The following is a 19,950-nucleotide window of genomic DNA, read 5'->3' on the forward strand; positions in this document are numbered from 1 at the left end:
AGGAACCCAATTATTATTCCTATTTTAAAAATAAGGAATGTAAGTCTCAGGGAATTAAAGAAGTTGCCTGAAATCACATGCCAGTTAATGAAATGACTAAAGTTTTCTCCCTAGATGACCTGATGGGGCCATTGTACCACCTACTACCACTGTTGCCACTGCCAGCTTTTCCATGTCCTTGGGCTCAGTCTCCTGGATGCTTAACGGTTTACTGGTAACAGACCAGGATCGATTCTTTCTCTGGTCAAAAATACTGTCACATCTGGATAGTAGGCCTACCCTACCTTATTTTACCAGGAATAGCCTTGACTCCAGGTGATACAAAGGCTGTAGCAAATTTTGTTCCTGAATCTCCAGGGTCTCTCTGTTAGCTAAGGCAAATACAAACTTGCCTTTTCTCTCTGGTCTCTCTTGATTTCCTCATTCCTCTATTCTGAGAGTCAAACATCAATAAATCACTCACGAGAGTCACGGACTCAGCTTTTCTGGAAAGCCTGAATTTAATCAGACCTGCTTCTACTATTGTTCTACACTTTTGTCCTTAGTCAAGAATCACATAGTGTTTCCAAAAGGCAGACTGAACCCAAAAAACTTATATCAATTACACTTTTAATTTTCAGTGTTTTCTTCTGTAGTTGTGTTTTTGTACTTTTCCTTTAACATTAGAAGGTAAATAGCAGACAAAGAAAATCAATCAGTGTATTTGAATACACAGGGAAACACACACACACACACACACACACACACACACACACACAATCCCCCCAACCGACTAGCCAAACAAGCAAACTAAACATACCTATCAGACTTACCATGAAAGGTTGGTCGTTTTATCAACCAAGTTTGATTGTTATCTTATTCACTAAATAGATCCAGCCAACAAATTGAGTTACTTCTTCAGTCTGCATAAAGTAGCTGATCAGGTTGATATTCCTGTTCTTTTCATCTTAGCAAACAGATAACATTATTTAAGCTTACTGTGTCCTTGTATCTACATCATAGGTGATTAAATCTAGCAACTTATACAAAAGGTGTATTTAAAGTGTGTTGTTTTTTAAATTAAAATTTAGCATTTTAAAAGGTACATGTATTGCAAGCTAAAACATTTATTCACTACCAAATAGTTGTTGATTTCCTACTGTATAATGCACATTGGTTTTGCAGAAGAATAAAATACAAAACAAAATAGATTAAAAACTACATATCCCTCTGAGTTCATAAATAAAATTTAATTGTGATACATAGGATACATAGGGTAACATAGAATTTATATTATTCAGATCCTCCTCATTAAAATATTATTGATATATTACTATGAGACAGTTCTGAGAGTATTTGAAAAATTAAGGACTTTTGCAGCTTACAGGAATAATTTTCACTTCAATAAAAAGGTTTGTTTTAACAAGGATGGATATATTAGAGATGTAACAATATAATCTTAAGGCTAATCTTTAAGATGAGAAATCCAAAATTCAGGTGAGGTATTTAAGGGAATAAAAAACTATTTCTAGATTAAAAACAATATTCAAATGAAGTTGAAGTCAGGCAAGAGAGAATATGAAGACTTTGAATTAAGACTTGCAGTGTGTACTGATATCCATAGATGACTATTGATCAATCTAAGGTACTTGTATGATGTGATCAGAGAACAAAGAAACCCTCTAGAAAATAAGAACAATATATGACCAACAGGACCAATGGCTAGAAAAGCATATCCTGGGAAAATGTAAATTAGAACTAGATAGCTGGTCATAAAGTAGGAAGAGTCAAGGTTGGCCTAAGTCAATAGGAACCAGAACTTGTTACAGTTAAGAAACTGTTCAACAAGCTTCACAGTGAAATACATTCCATAGTTGTTAGCAAGTTATATCGCTGAGCTCTTAAAGCATACTTTAGATTTCTGGGGCACTGCTTCTTTTTTATTCAGTTCAGTTTCAATCCACTATCCTGCATCCAATTTGTCCCTTTTCAGGCTGCATTTTTTATGTAGATGGAATTAAAGCAAATTTTGCCCAGTGGTGAGCTTCCACAATTGGAGCAAGTCCATATGGAGGTAATAGGCTTAACATCTTCTTTGAAGTGAAATGGGGGGTACTGTCAGGAGCAGACATGTCTTGTATTCAAAAGATCTTTTCATAATGAAATAACAATAAATGTCATATTTTGTGAAACTGATTTTTGAATACTGTCTATATAGCATAACTGAATTGTCAAACATTGATTATTCTTAGCTATTTATTATTTTAATAATCTTGAAAACACTTGTTCTGCTTATTAACTTGCATTACTTAATCATCCTAAATAGTTTGTGCTAGCATATATTAAAAGGATTGGGTCTATACCTTGTATTCGTAAATGAGTTGTATAGGCATAATGTCTATTTAAGAGGAACAATATTAATTTTAAATTGTGTATCAGTATAGAAAGATTTATACCAATGGAAACCTTAAACCTGTATCAATACATGAATTCTGTGTCAATGTGAGAAAATATAACTTCCATTTTGCATCAAATATAAAGCTTTCTACCAATGTATGATTGTGGCTATATACTGTTTTGTTTAAGAGTAAATTTAATATCCTATCCTTATTTGACTATTTCTTTAATTTCTATAATATTACTTTGTTGCCCCTTAGGGGCAACAAAGTAATATTATAGAAATTAAAGAAATAGTGAAATAAGGATAGGAGGAAAGAAAGAAGAGGAAAGAAAGATAGAAAATTCTAAGTCTAAACTCTCTGGTTTAACTCTGTGTCTAAAGCTATACTATTTGTAAATTATCCCTTAAAGTGACAATACATCTATAACTCATAAAATAATACGAACTACCCATCCCAATATAAGGAATTGTGATGATGATTTTCTTTTGTTTGTTTCTTGTTGGATTAAGGTGAAGAATTCCTTTTTGGGGGCCCCATAGAAAGTGGGAAAATGGGTTTTGTCAAAGGAAATCTAGTTGGTATCATTTGTCATTCATTTTCTATGTGCTGAGAAAGTCCATGCTGTAGCTGAAGTCTGAAAGGTTGAATGATCAAGCTAGGTTTTCTGGAAATGTCCTGGAAGCAAGTTTTTAGAGGAAACAGTTTTGATGTAGTTGAGGTAGGATCAAGCTGGGATCTGGAATGAAAAGTCCCAGAATCTTAGCATCCCAGTGTGTGAATTTTGTCAGGGCTGTCTTTCTCCTCCTCCATTCTGCAATATACAAACCTTAGAAGCAATACATAACTGTTCAAGGACATTCATATGGAAAGTGCAGGGTGTACAGATCAATTAATGAAGATCAATAAAGACAACTGTCTTTCTTTAGAAGTTAGTTTGATCACAAGATCAAACTGTAATATAAATTTCCATTCATGCTATCTTAAAGAATGGTATGTAATAATAAGTCATGACAATTTTGTACCCAATGAGTTATTGGCTGTATATAGACTTTTAAGTATCAGCTGGTCCCAGAGTTGTCTCTGTGTACAGAGATGTACATATTTCCATAAAAATCAGAATACAAACAACATCAAGATGAGCATGGGTCTAGATGCTATGGAGTTTCTCTCTTTCTCCTTTTCTCTCATCTTTCCTCTCTCTTTCTCTTCTCCCCACTTCCCCTTTGTGCGAGTGTGCATGTATATGTGCGTGTATGCATGCATGCATATGTGTGTGTGTGTGTGTGTTTGATGCTTGTTTATGCATGGCCAGAAGGTTGAATTGAGTAAAGAAGTGAAAGACTATTTATCTAGGAAGGAGATAATGCAAAGGAGTACAAAGTTAGTGAAATCACAGATGCATGTAATGCATTCATTTAGCTGGGATTTGGAGAACACAAAAGGAATTATCAAGAACTACTTGACTTAAAATCAAACTATAAATTTGATAAATACAGATATAAGAAAAGTTGCTTTCCTCAGTGACTATTGGAGATTCCATATTATATATTAAAGGTATTAGTCTTAATATCTTATTTATTTGGGAAATCATCTATTCAGCGTTGTAATTTGGCCTTTCACAAAACTTACGAAATTCATTATAGTGAGAAGTTCTCATTTTAAGTAGTACACTTGTTTATATTTCTTTATGTCCCCTACATTTCATGATGCAACTGCAGTCTTTTCTACATTAGGTTATAAAGGTAATCCATTTTATTTCTGTCTTATGAAGGTAATCTAATTTCTCTGTGTTGCATTTAGGTTTGCTTCTGGTTTATATTTGAAATGTGTATGCCATTTGTGTGTTAGGGTGAAAGACAGATTTAATTTTGGAAAACAATTTTATCTAATGAAAGTTAGTCAATCATCTCTCCTGCCATGGAGGATGTTCTCAAACTCAATGTGGAAGAAGACGATACAGGCAGGCTGAATGCTTCATCTCATCACCTTTACTTCTGACTTCTAGACACTTTCGTTCCATCTATCCCATTTAAAGTAGGACCAGCTGTAATGCCATTCAACCTTAATTTTGGGATAGCTACTTGAGTGCTCTTTGCAGAGCAGCAGTGAAAAAGGTTTGTTGGTAAGAAAGGCATGTGTAAAAGGAAGGTAGAGTAGGTCATTATTTGCTTTCCCCACTAACCTAAAGGATAAGCTAGGTTCTAATGTATGTAAACAGATTAGCAGCATGAGGGATTAAGAAATTGAAGGTGTATTTGAAGCTCAGATTTTTAAAATATTTTTATTATTATGAAACAGTAGTTAGGATATTTTCATAAAACACATGACAACTCTTCAATCCAGTGCTTACATGAAGCAAGCCCTCACTTCTGGTAACTTGAAGGTACCATCTAATTACCACAGAGGTCCCAGAGAGATAAATTCCTTCCCTGAAATTAAGATTTTCAGAGTACAGAGTTTTGTTTATAAAAGACAAGGTCAAATGTAGTAAAACCAATTTAGGCTTATCCATGACTAGCTTACAAATTAATGAGACCCAGACTAATTTCCTTTTCTTTTTTTTATTCAATATATTTTTATTTACATTTCAAATTATTTCCCCTTTTCTGGCTTTCTACTCCCTGAAAGTCCAATAAGCCCTCTTCCCTCCTCCTGCTCCCCCATCCACCCCTTCCCACTTCCCTATTCTGGCATTGCCCTGTACTGCTACACTGAGTCTTTCCAGAACCAGGGCCCACTCCTCCGTTCTTCTTGAGCATCATTTGATGTGTGGATTATGTTTTGGGTATTCCAATTTTCTAGACTAATATCCACTTATTAGTGAATGCATACCATGACTGATCTTTTGAGACTGGGTTACCTCACTTAGTATGATGTTCTCCAGCTCCACCCATTTGTCTAAGAATTTCACGAATTCATTCTTTCTAATGGCTGAATAGTACTCCATTGTGTATATATACCACATTTTTTGTATCCATTCCTCTGTTGAAGAATACCTGGGTTCTTTCTAGCTTCTGGCTATTATAAATAGGGCTGCTATGAACATAGTAGAGCACGTATCCTTATTACATGCTGGGGAATCCTCTGGGTATATGCCCAGGAGTGGTATAGCAGAATCCTCCAGAAGTGACATGCCCAGTTTTCTGAGAAACTGCCAGACTTATTTCCAGAGTGGTTGTACCAAATTGCAACCCCACCAACAATGGAGGTGTTCCTCTTCTCTACATCCTCACCAACACCTGCTGTTTCTTGAGTTTTTAATCTTAGCCATTCTGACTGGTGTAAGGTGAAATCTCAGGGTTATTCGATTTGCATTTCCCTAATGACTAATGATGTTCTTTTTTTAAGATGCTTCTCAGCCATCCAAAGTTCTTCGGGTGAAAATTCTTTGTTTAACTCTGTACCCCATTTTAATAGGGTTATTTGGTTTTCTGTGGTCTAACTCCTTGAGTTCTTTGTATATATTGGATATTAGCCCTCTGTCGGATGTAGGGTTGGTGAAGATCTTTTCCCAATTTGTTGTTTGCCGATTTGTCCTTTTGATGGTGTCCTTTGAGGGATACAAGAACATCATCTTAAATCCTAAATAACTTATGCTTCTTTTAAAACAATGACCATCTAGTCTTCAACCCCAGGTATTTCATTGACTGACTATTAACTTGCTTTACTTAATTAGTCTAAACAGTTTGGAATAACGGGTACTAAAAAGACTTGGACTAAACCTTGTATTTTATATGAGTTGCAAAGTCATACTAGCTATACAAGTGCTGAAACATAAAATATGTTGTAACAAAATTACATCTAAAATCTTGTATCAATGTATACAAAGATTTATTCCAATAAAAAACATTAAACCTGTATAAATATGCAAAATTCTGAACGAATGTAACAAAGTATAACATCAATTTTGTATCAAAGTATAAAGATCTTTTTCAGTGTAGGATTATGCATATAAAATGTTCTTGGACTTAAAAGTACATTCAATAATTTACCCCTCTTTGCATAATTTCTTATATTTCTATATCTTCTCATTTTGTTTTCAACCCCCATTTCCTTACCCAATGCAGGAGGAAAGATAAAGGGAAAGGAAAAAGAAAAGAAATCTCTGATTCTAACCTCTCTATTCTGGTTCTTCCCTATCTAAGACCATAATTATTTGTAATCATCCCTAAATTAACAACTTATCTATAACTGATAAGATGACTAGATCTACCCCCACAGGGATTAGGATGATAGTCTTTATATAATTGCTTCCTGCTGAACTAAGGCAAAACGTTCTTTGGGGGGGGCAAAAAATTAGAAAAATGGTTAGTTTTAAGAAAGCTAGCTGTAGCACTTGTTGTCAAGTCTCTGTGTGCTGAGAAAGTGCAGACTTAAATGAAGTTCCAACTGGAACAGTCTAAGAGTCTGGACCATGTGAACTAGCCATTTTGAGGTTGTCCAGGAATCAAGTCTTTAGAGGAAACAACTTCAATGCTATTGAGGAAGGATTAAGGCAGGAATCTGGAACAGCAAGTCTCAAAATCTCATTATCCCCAAGTGTGATAGGCCTGCCCTCTTGGCTTCCCCCTCTGTAACATAGAAATCTTATGGGAAATATATTGCTCTATAAAGATATTTGTACGCAATGTGCATTGCTCACTTCACAAATCAATTAAGGATAATTTTCTGCTCTTTGACGAGACAAAAGACATCTGTCTTTCTTTAAAAGTTAGTTTGGATTATATAACAGATTGTAATATCAATTTTCATTTATAGCATTGAAAAGAACTATATGAAAAGTCTTGAGGATTTTGTCTTCAACAATATCTATTGGCTATGCAAGACATTTTTATGTCTCAGCCAGTCTCAAAGCTGTTGTCAATGAGCAGGATCAGTACATATATTTTCTGTCCTGTTGATCTTGCCAATCTCCCTCTTTTTGTCTGTAGTCAAGATTTTCAGATGGTCTTCCCTGGTCAAACGTTATTTTCAATAGTTTGGATGAAAGATATAGCTTTTCTTTCCTGTTGTAACAAATGCAAAATCTCCTTTCTAACATAACATATCTGTTTGCTTCCATTTTTTAATTTGGATGCTTATGGACTGATCTAATTCATCAGTCTTTTATAAAAATCAGTGTATCTTAGAAGTTGTGCTATTTGTCTCATTGGCTTTTGTCAAACACTAACTACAGAATTTCAATGCTTTCACATGACTGTTTGTCACCATAGGTAAACAATTAACTAGAGCCTCATTCTTCAGTGACATTGGGGGTTTGCCTCTTCAAACCAGTCTTAGGAAACTTCCTAAAAAATAAGAAAAAGGATTAACATTTGTGTTTATTAACTCAAATTTTATGTGTATAGAATGTATCTTTCTGTGTTAAGTATAAACAGAGGTGTGTTTAATTTACCAAGCATTATGACTTAAGTATTAAGTGTTGGGACTTATCAATGGAACAGGTAGATTTAAGTGTCACCATCATTGACTGGCTTAGCATTTAGCCTTTGGGGCTTGGGGAAATCACTGATGCAACACTTTAAGAGGATTAGCTTTTCAGGGCACCTCAGAATAAGAGTTTTTAAGCATGTAAAATGTGATGTGGCCTTGGTGATAAGACAGGCATCATGCTGTCCCTCTGAAGCTGCTGTGCTTTTAGGTGGCTTGGTCTGAGTTTTGCATTCATAATTCACTGATAGAAGAGATATAGATTTTGCAAGCAAGGAAGGAAGGTGTTCAGAAGTGATCAACTTATAACAGAGGCTGGTAGATAAGCAAACTGTAAGAGGCTAGACCTTTTAGGAAAATGGAGGATCAAACCAAGATTAAAATCTTGTTAATGGTGAACAAAATTAAAGTTCATTTTTGAGGAGTCAGACCACTAATGTGAAAGCATAAGCTCTCACTTGCTTGTTTTATAGGAATGGCACAAACTGGTGACAGTAGTTTCACAAGCAATCTTTTCATGTTCAGTTTCCAAATCCATTGACTTTAGATTGTCTTAAGTATATTATTTTCAGGAATAGCTATATGACTATTCATTAATTCCTTAGTTTTTAAAATGTATTTCTTGAAATTTTATAAAAATTATTAGACAGGAGGGTTTTTTGTTTTTTTGTTTGTTTGGTTTTATTTTTGGCTTGCTTGGTTTGGTTTAGTTTTGTTTGTTTGCTTACTTGCTTGCTTGTTGGTTGGAGATAGGACTTTATTATATAACACAGGCTGTCTGAGAACTCACTGTGCAGCTCAGACTGCTATAGAGACTGATTAGGCAATCATCCTGCTTCATGCTGGGATTATAGAAAAATTCCATAATATATTAAATATAGTAAATTCTTTTAAAAATACAAAGTCAACTTATGGCAAGAAATTCACAAATACAAATATCACATGCTGAGAGTAAGGTGGCCTCTCAAACATACACTTGCACCATCTCAGAGTCTATGTGTTTCAGTAGACTCCTGTTCCATTAGAATCATCATTCAGAAGCAATGGATCTTTATTTCAGTTTTACAGTTTTGTTATCAGTTTCATGTGTTCACTCAATTACCTCAAAACTGGAGAAAATAAGTACTATAATAGTCAAAACTAGAAAAAACAAAACAATAACTGTATATGCCCTTTCATGTTTCATGTGACATTTTTCCTGATTTCCAATCTTTCACAACTCCTAGCATCACCCTTTATTAGCCTAAATGCCATACTATATCCACAGTCATTTTTAAAATCCAAATGTTTCTTAATATGCTTCTTGAACTTTAAAATATTCATTATAATTTTATGAATGTATCACCAAATATTAGGACTGCCCATTTTCTCTCAAGCACTATGCTAAGTACTGATTGTGTGATCCTGCAGAGAATGGGCACCATCCAGGGATTCGTGCCTGCACATAAAATCAGATGACAGCACTTATAACATCAACAGCACTCAAATGAAAGTACAATTATGAATGAACCCAATTGCTATGAAACTACCATATAATTCAGAGAAATCATAAGGAAATAGCTCATTGTGGGAAAAGGACTAACTATAAATTTTGAGTAGAATATTATTTTATAAGTCTTAATCACCAAGACACTCTCTAGCAATCTATATATAGAAGTAATATGGGGAAAATGTTACTTAATGTGTAGTACACGACCCACAAACAAGGTTTAGCACATAGATGATATCCTACCACCCAACAGAAACCCTTCTGCATTGTTGCTACATATAGAAAGTAAAGATCTAGCATCATTCAGAAGAAGAAATACTTTGGAGATTCAAATATACTTTCTTTTCTCCCCTATAGTACCATTTCTGTTAGAAGGGCTAGGCTTCATCTCAGGCTAGATTGGATTTTAGACTTTTGCTATTTCTTTTTGCCCAAGTAGTTAGAAAAGAGCTTTCAATTAACTCTTATGTAAAGTCTGAATGTAAGTATGTGTGTAAGAGATGAACATATGCACAGTATTTAATGAGTGTTCCTCATAGTTCAGTCTTTCTCTTCCAGGTGACTATGTGGTTATGTCTGTGTACTTTGATCTGAGCAGAAGAATGGGGTACTTTACCATCCAGACCTACATTCCCTGCACACTCATCGTGGTCCTGTCCTGGGTGTCCTTCTGGATCAATAAGGATGCTGTTCCTGCCAGAACATCTTTAGGTGAGAGGTATTTCTAGGTGCTGTGGTTGCACAAGATAAGTACCTGAGAAAAGGAGTCTTTATATTTCCTTCTAAGTGGGTTTGTTCTGAATTCAAAGGCAAAATGAAAATTTATGTTTTATTATTTTAAAGACAGTCAATATGATTATCTATCTATCAAGAGAGAGAGAGAAAGAGTGAGAGTGTGTGTCTGTATGTGTGTGTGTGTGTGTGTATGTGAGAGAGAGAGAGAAAGAGAGAGAGAGAGAGAGAGAGAGAGAGAGAGAGAGAGAGAGAGAGAGAGAGAAAGTGAGCAAGAACTAAGGCAGTCAGAACATAAAAAATATTTAAAATAAAAGCCCATTAATGTGCTATCTATCATCTATCTATTTTAAGGTTTACTACTTCTAAAGTTTTATCTTTTTAATTAGCATAGGTTTTCTTTAGTATAATTCATAACACATTTAAAATAAAATAATTATTAAAAACCAAAAACTTAATTTCAAGAGAACTTTGTGGTTTCCTCATACTCTTCTCTAACCGCCCCATACATACTCATGAGAGCTGACCACATATATCTTTCCTCAATTATCTGTTTAGTGATGATATATAAGTTTGAGGTCTGACAAGGTAGAAGTATTAGTATCTTGGTAAGAGAAGCACAGTGAATCAGGCACACTTGCTTTTTAGTGTCAACTTTTCCCCTTTTCTTACCACACTGTTCTTATCTAATTCCAACACAAATAATTAGTGTGATGTTATTTAGACAAATTGGTTCTTTCCAGAAGAGCCATCTAAATGATTAATAAGAGAGAAACACTTATTGACAAATCTAGGCAATGGAATTATTTTATAATTATTTGTAATTTAGTCTGTGTTTTAGATATGATGATCCCTATCTTAGATTTTCATCTTTTGCTTACTTGTGGAAGAAGACTTCTATAGACCAAAGCAGAGCTGACTCACATGGACATTATATTCTCCATCCACAGACTGAATATAAAACCTCAGTCCCCTTCATTACTTATGTGCAACCTATTCCCATAGGCCTTGGTAACTCCCTGTTGGGGGAAAGGTGTAGAAGAACATGTGTTATAAGGTCCAGTAATTTAAATTCCCAGCCATATATAGACTATGGGTATAAAATAAACTGCATTATCTCTAATCCATATTTTCCTCATATGTAAAACAGATATCATTCCCAATTCATAGCTCAAAGTTTTTATTGGGCTAAAGTAAGATATTTTATACAAAGCACATTGAGCAGAGAATTGTTTCAAAAATGTTAGTGACTCTTATTATTTCTGACAAAATGATCTGTACCAGGTTATTAAACTGAGGGCAGAAGTGATGATTACTGAGAAAAAACATTTGCATATCTGTCCTTTTCCGAACTCAATTTAGTTTCCCATCTGTTTCAAAATGAAGTTATTTTGATTTTTTCTGATATATGCAGTACTTTGTGTTACAAATCCGATTCAACAATTCAAATATCCTGTCTCATTCCACATACTGAAACAAACTCCAAGTATGTTAATCAAAACACAGGAAGAGTGTTTCTTTTTAATGTGCCACCATCTCTCAGAAGAAATAGTAGATGTGTTCTGATCCTTGGCATAGAGCTTCCAACCTGCTAGTAATTATTTTATCAGTAATTATTCAGTGAAAATTTTATGATTAGATATAACAAATGTATCAATATATTCCAATAAACCATCCTCCCCAAATTATGTTTTTAAAAGATATTTCAGTCTGTCTTTCCTTTTGAAGGCCCAATTCTTTTGACTGATGTATCTTTTATGACAATGTGACCAATTCATTTTAACTACTTAGAAACAAGTGCTCCCTAGCAACAAACCATTTGAAAAGAAAATATCAAGGTGTCTTGATGGAAGGCCCTTTATGAGACAGGAAGCAGGTTCTCCTTTGATGATGTATTAATCAGGGTTGCACAATGTTTCCAGCAGTTTCTATGCTTTGCAATCATCAAATGCAGAAATTATAATAACACAAATTATCATATTTTAGATCTGATATAAATGATTAAATATGCAGAATGATAAGTAATATCCACAAAGTCACACAATAACTTTGTAACAGACCTGCAACTTGGAAAATTGGTCATGGGCTTGCCCTGGGTGTGAGGACTTCCTGAATTCTACTTGTCACCAAAGAAAAGAAGCCAAGCTGAGCAATCACCTCTTTTAAAATTTTCTCAGTTCTTTAGATTAGTGTTTCTTAAATGTAGTAATATATCTCTATCACTAAGACTGTTTGGAAGTACAGGTAACTTATTCCCACTCACTAGGTACTTTATTTAACTTATCTCAAGCCTAGCCCAGGTTTTAGGCTTTTGTGCTATAATGTTTTAATCCCCAAAGAGTCAAGTCTGCCATTACTTTTCAAAACATTATTTTTTTATTTGTGAAGCTCCATGATCTTTTCAGATATTTATCATCCAAATTTAAATGAGATTACCTTGAATATCTGCAGATTTTGAACTTCTCATCACAGAACAGATAGAGCTGACTTGTATGATGTTAGAGGCCCTAATACCACTCAGAGATATGGGCCAATTTATGATGGCATATTTCTGGATCTTGTAACACATGGATGTGATCTGGTGCACAGCTGGTAGCTGGTAAACGTTAATCATGCTCTAGTGAGAGTGGGTGCACAGCAAGATGAAAACACATGTTGGTATTTTTTACTCAAGTATTCTAAGGTAAGGTAGCATCCTTGAGAAGTTCACTTCATACCAAAACCTGGAGTAGTTAGCGAACGTTCTGCCTCTCATTTCTCTTGGCAAGGCAATAGAAATTTAATTTGTCCAGTCAGTAAAACTAGGCTTCAAAATCACATCACTACCTTATTAGTGGTTGGTGAGTCAGATAAAACCATGACTTCCCTCCTTCCTAATGTCATAGCTTTTCTTTTCTGTGACCCCAGGAAGAACCCTGGAAATATAATGAAACAATTCTTTAAGCTACAGATTGCATAGTCATGATGAACTTTCTTGAGTCCTTAAATAACATCTCTCTCCTTTTTGAGATCAGTACTTGTGTTATGTGTCAGAATTTGTTTTGAATTAAGTGTCACATGCAGGGTCTTCTAAAATGAACTCATATGTAGTTTCTACCAAAATTAGTTACATTTTCACATTTTCAACTTTCAAATATAGATTCATGCTTGATTGTGGAAATGAAAGCCCAGTTTCCACATCAGCTTTAAAGGTCTGCAAAAATAAAAGAGGCAATTAGATACAATCAAGGAGTTCAATTTGAATTAATGTGTACGCAACCTAATTAGTTTCTTTTAGCATAGGAAGTAGATCATCTCCAAAATAAACAACACACATATGTAACCATACTTGAGATTTTAGTAGATGTCAGTGCTCTGGATAGTGAGTTTTCTATTAGAATAGCAAGTATGTAAAATACATCAATATGGCTGCAAGAAATATTTATTTTGGTTCAAAGTTGCAATGCTTTCAGAAAATGGTCATTTAGCCTTGTTGTTTTGAGCCATGGGACATCATGTTGGAAGTTCATCAAGGAGGAAACCTGATACATCATGCAGATAGATGAGATGTGGAGAAGGAAGATGGGACTGGTATCTTACTATCTCTTCAATTGCTTACCTCCAATGCCCTAACTTCCCCACATGCCATTAAATGTTCCTCCATGTCCCAAAAGCATTATGATGAAGATTCTTATCACATGAACCCTGCACAACAGTCCAGATTCTCAAAACAACACAATACATATACATTAATACATTATCTAATTCTCACAAAACCTTATAATAGGAGATACTACTTTCCCATCCTCAACCCTAAATCTGACCCTGTAAAAGTCAATAAAAATCCTAGGAAATGCCCCTTACTAATAGCTGGTGGTAAAGACTCCCAGATCCACATTTCTTTCTGAATCCAGATGATTCAATAGCTTTCAAATTCCTGTGATTTCATTCTACACATTTTTCTGTATTTATAAATACAAATGAAAATAAAAATAATGCAATTGATGTCAAGCTGCCCACATTTTTATTGCATCTATAACCTTAGGAGCTTGAACAGAGCATCATTTTTCTTGCACTTAGGATATCACTGACTCCACCTTGTGATTTATTTTATTGTGCTCTCCATAGGAATCACTACTGTCCTGACTATGACAACTTTAAGCACCATAGCACGAAAATCTCTGCCCAAGGTCTCCTATGTCACAGCAATGGATCTCTTTGTATCTGTTTGCTTCATCTTTGTGTTTTCTGCATTGGTGGAATATGGAACCCTGCATTATTTTGTCAGCAACCGGAAACCAAGCAAGGATAAAGATAAAAAGAAGAAAAATCCTGTATGTATCATTTTCTATTGGGACAACTGAACTATACATGAGGACAGGACATTGGGTGTGATGTGGTTAGCTCAACTCCACATTGAGGCTCAGTGCTTTGAGGTTCATGATGAAAGGAAAATAAGTTAGCTTTCAATCAGTACATAAACGTTTAGTTATGATCACTAGTTAGATCAGACTTCCAAGATACTCTGAGTCAGGCACTTTATGCAAATGTAATTACCCATTGTCTTCAATATGTATGTGGGAGGTTAAAGAATATTCAGATATGCATGTGTGCTTGTATTATTATTCTATATCTCAAGGACTTTGATCTTTCTGACAAATTTGCTGCAATATTTTTACATAACTAATTTTTATTTAAAATCCACATCAAAGGCATTACAAATTTTAGGTTCTTGTATTGGCTTAAGTCATACTAATTTATAAATAACTTAATATGTGTGCATACACATGTGTAGACATGTCTGTGTTTGTGTGCCTGAATGTGTGCATGTGTGTGCATATGTGTGTGTGTATGTTTATGCAGGTATATGCGTTTTACTACTAAAATAATTGTACTCATTTGCATCTTGATAGTTTTCTTTTCAAAACAAGTGAGTTGAGATAGTGTGAACCTTCTTGTCTCTGCTTTCTCATATAAAATAAGTTGAATATATTAAAAATAAATGTCAAATAGGTGTCTATTAAAAATTGTGATGAAGATCAATGAACCAGTGTGATGTGAAAACATTAGAAAAAGTCACATGAGGGTTCTTAACCATGATGGGTGGCAATGGAAGTTGACAACCTGATTCATTTTGTTTTGGTAACTGCTTGATTTGGAGACAGGTACGATGACTTCTGATTAAACCTTAAAAGAAGAGGATGAGGAATAAGTGTAAATAAGTAGAGCCTTTGCCTTTTACTGGGAGTGTTGAGGACAGCATGTAGATATGCACTTACCCATGTGGGCCTAATGTCTCTGTCACAGGAGTCTCCATGATAGTAAAATATTGGGTACTCCTTTTGCAAGGGTGGCAGGAGTAATGGTCTTACCTTCATGATTGACATCCTTCCTTGACTTTCTGCACTGAGAGGCATGAGCAAAATCACAGTGGCTACCTATCTGACCATAAACTGTGGGGTGGCTCTAGAAAACTCTATTTGCATCTGACACTTATCCGGATGCACCTCAGAAATACTGAAGAGAGTTGACAGATGACACATTTGTTTGAAAGTAAGACTTGGTGGAAGGTAAATAAAATAGCATCATTCTCCTTACTGGTTAATGAAAAAAGGAAATGCTTGATTTTAATGTCCCAAATATTGATTTACTGTATGTGGTCCTTCCTTTCCCTGTATGTTCTTCAGTCTCTACCTTTCCACTTTTTCATGTTCCTGTTTGATTTTTTCTTGCTTGAAATTTTTTTCTCTACTTCATCTCTCCCCCTTCATTTCCAAAGTCATTCTCCCTCAAATAAGATGGCTGTGCTGATACTCATTGTTGGTGAGTATGGGAGGAAGGCTTTTAGGTGAAGGCTCAAGTCCTTTAGCAAAAGCTTCCTGGCGTTCTTTATCAGCTGTGCCACTTCAGTGTAGAAATTGCTACAAAGACAGAAATGGTTGGATTCTTTAACCTAGGTCCATAGCAATCGCAGAAGAGAAAATCACAGAAAGCAGATAGGAAAAGAGACCAGAGAAAAACAACAAAATGTAATTCCTAGAGATCTTATGCACTTTCTCCTTTTAACCCACTTTGTTTATTTACCAGAACTAGTCTAGATGGTGAAGGTCTAAGAAGCTGAAAACTTAACTTTCCATTTTGATGTGCCCTTCATGCCTCACTGTCAGGACTCACATAAGGAGTCCTCTTAAAGGACAAGTATGCAGTTCATACTGTTTTTCTACAGACAAGTATTCACTAGGAAGCATCCTCACAACCAGCAACATTGGCTTTCATAGTCCAGTACTTGTGGGGTAATTTGCAAAAGAATGGATGACACCATTTCACTTTCTAACTTTAGCTATGCACACTATGAGAGTTAGAGCCCATCTTCTGTGTTTATGCTTTCAGTTCATTTTACTTACTGTGTTTTCAAGATGTATTTTTAATTTGTCTTATTTTGTTTCTCTTTCTCTTTTTTTCCTTTTCCTTTTTTTTATTACAAAAATATGCAATTCTCTTTTCTGTCTACAAATCCAAAGCTTCTTCGGATGTTTTCCTTCAAGGTATACTGTTTTTGGAATGGAAATTTCACTGCATGCGACTGCTGAATTAACTATTAATGCTTCCCATGGTGCTTTATTGTTTTCAATGAGTGAACATTTAAATTATCTACTAGGTAAGGGGATGTTCAAGGTGAAGAACACTGCACATACCTCTTGAGTTAATTCAGCAACTAGACATAATCTGCATCTATTTTGATTCTATATGCAGCTCAAAACCACCTGGCCAACAGTTATCATAGGCAACAAGTCTTCTATAAACCCAAAGACCAGTTCTCATATATTTAATAAAATCCATTTTACCTGTTATAATTTACATATTCTTTATACATATACATGTACATATTCATATATATATAAACACTGTTAAAGCTAAAATTTAACTCTGTAAAGACTAAAATGAGATTTAAAATTTGCTTTATGAACTTAATCTCTATATACTTGAGAACTTTCAATTAATAAAACTGTCTTTTCCAGACGGTGGGTTAAACTCCCTTTCTTCCCCTGCCAGGGTGATTGCTGGGCCTGTTGGCTCTGTGAAATATTGAAACAAGATTTTTGTTCTCTCTAAAGACTAATTTATATCCATACATTTTAAAAGCTAAAAAAAAAGCCTTGAGTTTTGCTTTAATTTTATTATTCGTCATGCATTGAATCTTAGATTACATTGTTATTCGTTATAGTTCATTTTGCTAACAAAAACTAAAAGTAAGGACATATTTTTTTGGAATTCTCAATCTCATTCAACATATATAAACACTGATAGCTGTAAATTTCAAGTTGGTAAATGTTAGACAAAGTACATCCTTTTAACATAGAAATTAAATCTTTGTTGCATAAAATCATTGAACTTCTTTATTTCTCCATGCATATTAGCATTTGCTCCTAAAATTGTTCGATATAGTTGCTCAGTCCAATGGGTCCTATCTGCCTACAAGTTAGCATGACATGCAATTTGATTTGAAAATCAGTGCATTTTTATTTCTCTATTTTACTCACTTGCAGCCTCATTAATTAGCTTCATGTAACCGGCTTCACATTTGATAATTAATAGAATGAGATTCCATGTAGTTTGATTTCAACATTTATCCTTTGATTTCTTTTGGTGTCCAATAGTCTTGCTGTAGCTCTCAGCTTGAGGACATTATTTCCAGCTGCGCTGCTTAAGCTCAAAATCTGAAACCTGCAACCGTGCTATCTTTCTGAGTTCAATTGTACCATCGTAGATCACGGGGTCATAAGCAATTTTCTGAATACTCATTTTCAGATTTATCATCTCACTGGTGACATTGTGGGGAGACTGTGTTATACAGCTCCAGTGTAACTAACTTCGCTCTCTCTCCTTACCTACCCTGTCTCAGGCCCCTACCATTGATATTCGTCCCAGATCAGCAACCATCCAAATGAATAATGCCACACATCTTCAAGAGAGGGATGAAGAATATGGCTATGAGTGTTTGGATGGCAAGGACTGTGCCAGTTTCTTCTGCTGTTTTGAAGATTGCCGAACAGGCGCCTGGAGACATGGGAGGATACATATTCGCATTGCCAAAATGGACTCCTATGCTCGGATTTTCTTCCCTACCGCCTTTTGCTTGTTCAATCTTGTTTACTGGGTCTCTTATCTTTATCTGTGAAGAGGTATGGGTTTTCTTGATAGGGGTCTTATTTGCCGAATCTCATGGAGAGAAAAATGTCCTTTCTAAGTCCAATGATATAATCCCCTATGTGGTCACTGAATATGTTTCTCTGTCTCAACCTAGTAATGCATATAATGTCATACTCTCTGTGCCCAACTCTCCTTTGGTTACTGTCCTTTGAATTTCAGCGTGCACTCTCTTTCAAACCTGCAAGGCAAAGTAACGTTAGAACAAGAGCTGTTACACTGAGCAAGATACCTTTCAGCAACAGCAATGAAAACAGTGAAAGCTGGGAGTGTTTAACGTGGTGTTATCAGTCTCTAACTCACATATAGTTTAGTACAAAAGGCATAAAGCTGTGCGCTATGTTCACTTGGGATCAAGTTGTGGTAAACTGGAACAAATTAGAATACCTCCCGTATCTGTGAAGAATCACAATAGAAAAGCCTAGATTAGAACTCTATTATACCTTTATTCCAAGGTAGGAAGCAAATTTCCTTCATATCATATGTACAGTGATGTAAATATTTCAGTAATGTAGAATGCTTCAGGTTTAATGCATGCATCTCTTTAGAGTCAAAAATAAATGAATTCATGTTATCATCATATAGCATTGTCTTTTATTTTGTTTCTTTGGGCTATAAAATAATATATTAATACAATTACAAGTATTTGGACTTGAAATTGGAGGAGGGATTCACTGCCTTCTCCCTCATGCATGACAATTCAGGTTTTAAAATTATGTTTGTCTTGTATGACATTAAAACACCTTGAGTACAATTTAGGCTGATTGACATTTGACAGCTCTAAATATGCCCAACTTCATCACTAGCATAGAAAGTAAAGTGCTTGCTGATGTTTTATCTTACTTTGAAGATGTGTGTTCTTAACAGAACTTGCTCTCTATCTCAATATCTGCTTCTAGTGATTGTGAATGCCTTGTAGGCAGAGTCCTTGTCTATTCTTCTTTTAGTTCTCAACATCTTGCACTGTGTCTGGCATATAGTCAGTGCTCAATAAATATGGCTGGGAGCAACACATCCTCTTGTAGACTGGTGAATAACTTTTTTCTGACCCAGAACAAGTGATTCATCTTTCCACATTACTGTTGACATGTGCTGCTTCTTTATCTGTAGAAATAACCAATGAATCTAAAGAACTATAGCTTATATGTTCATCTTCAAAAATTCGTTTTAGGCAAAGTGTCTTTATTTTAAATACCTATACCTATGTATGCAATTGATGAATTAAGCATAGAGTTCTTGGTTATCCCATTTTTAAAAAGAATTAATTATATCTGCTAAAAAATTCTGCTTGTGAACCTATGAAAGTATGAGCAATAGTCATACCTGACCGGTATACAGTATGCTTGGAAACAATGTACTGAAGGTTAAATTAAAAACAGGAACAACACTGAGTAACTTGCATGGAGGGCATAGAGCCTCTGACTTTGGGCTCATTTTCCTCCACAGTAATTAAGTGCAGTGATTGACTGACTTCAGACATGATGAGTTGGAACTTAATGTGATTATTCTGAATCCTTATTTTTCTAAAATATGACCCTGTGGTCACCTCTTCTTTAAGGAAAATATTGATTCAAATCAAAGTTAAATAGAAACTAACTTTATAGATAATAAGAAGAAAATTAAAGAAAGTGTCTCTGTTAACTGAAAACCACATGAAGTCATTATAATTCATCTGGATGAATCTTGAAAACATTCAGCTGCTGGTTTTGCAAACCTTTAATATACCAGTGC

At 34.9% G+C, this 19,950-nt stretch overlaps 1 protein-coding gene across 7 annotated transcripts in view; it reads left to right on the forward strand.

The window, feature by feature from the left end:
* Gabrg2 (gamma-aminobutyric acid type A receptor subunit gamma2) overlaps positions 1-18,190 on the forward strand; it is a 90,554-nt gene extending 72,364 nt beyond the window's left edge. For 4 of the 7 annotated variants that reach the window (XM_052195478.1, XM_052195479.1, XM_052195481.1 and 1 more), the window contains exons 7-10: positions 9,859-10,011; positions 14,140-14,345; positions 16,533-16,556; positions 17,915-18,190. In XM_052195478.1, the coding sequence (XP_052051438.1) occupies positions 9,859-10,011; positions 14,140-14,345; positions 16,533-16,556; positions 17,915-18,190 (659 nt within the window). Of the gene's footprint in view, positions 1-9,844; positions 10,012-14,139; positions 14,346-16,532; positions 16,557-17,914 lie in introns of all 7 variants that reach the window. The other 3 variants (XM_052195480.1, XM_052195482.1, XM_052195477.1) reach the window with 2 other exon arrangements.
* Positions 18,191-19,950: the final 1,760 nt, after the last annotated feature.

Source organism: Apodemus sylvaticus, chromosome 10, assembly GCF_947179515.1.
Source record: "Apodemus sylvaticus chromosome 10, mApoSyl1.1, whole genome shotgun sequence".
NCBI classification, from domain to species: domain Eukaryota; kingdom Metazoa; phylum Chordata; class Mammalia; order Rodentia; family Muridae; genus Apodemus; species Apodemus sylvaticus.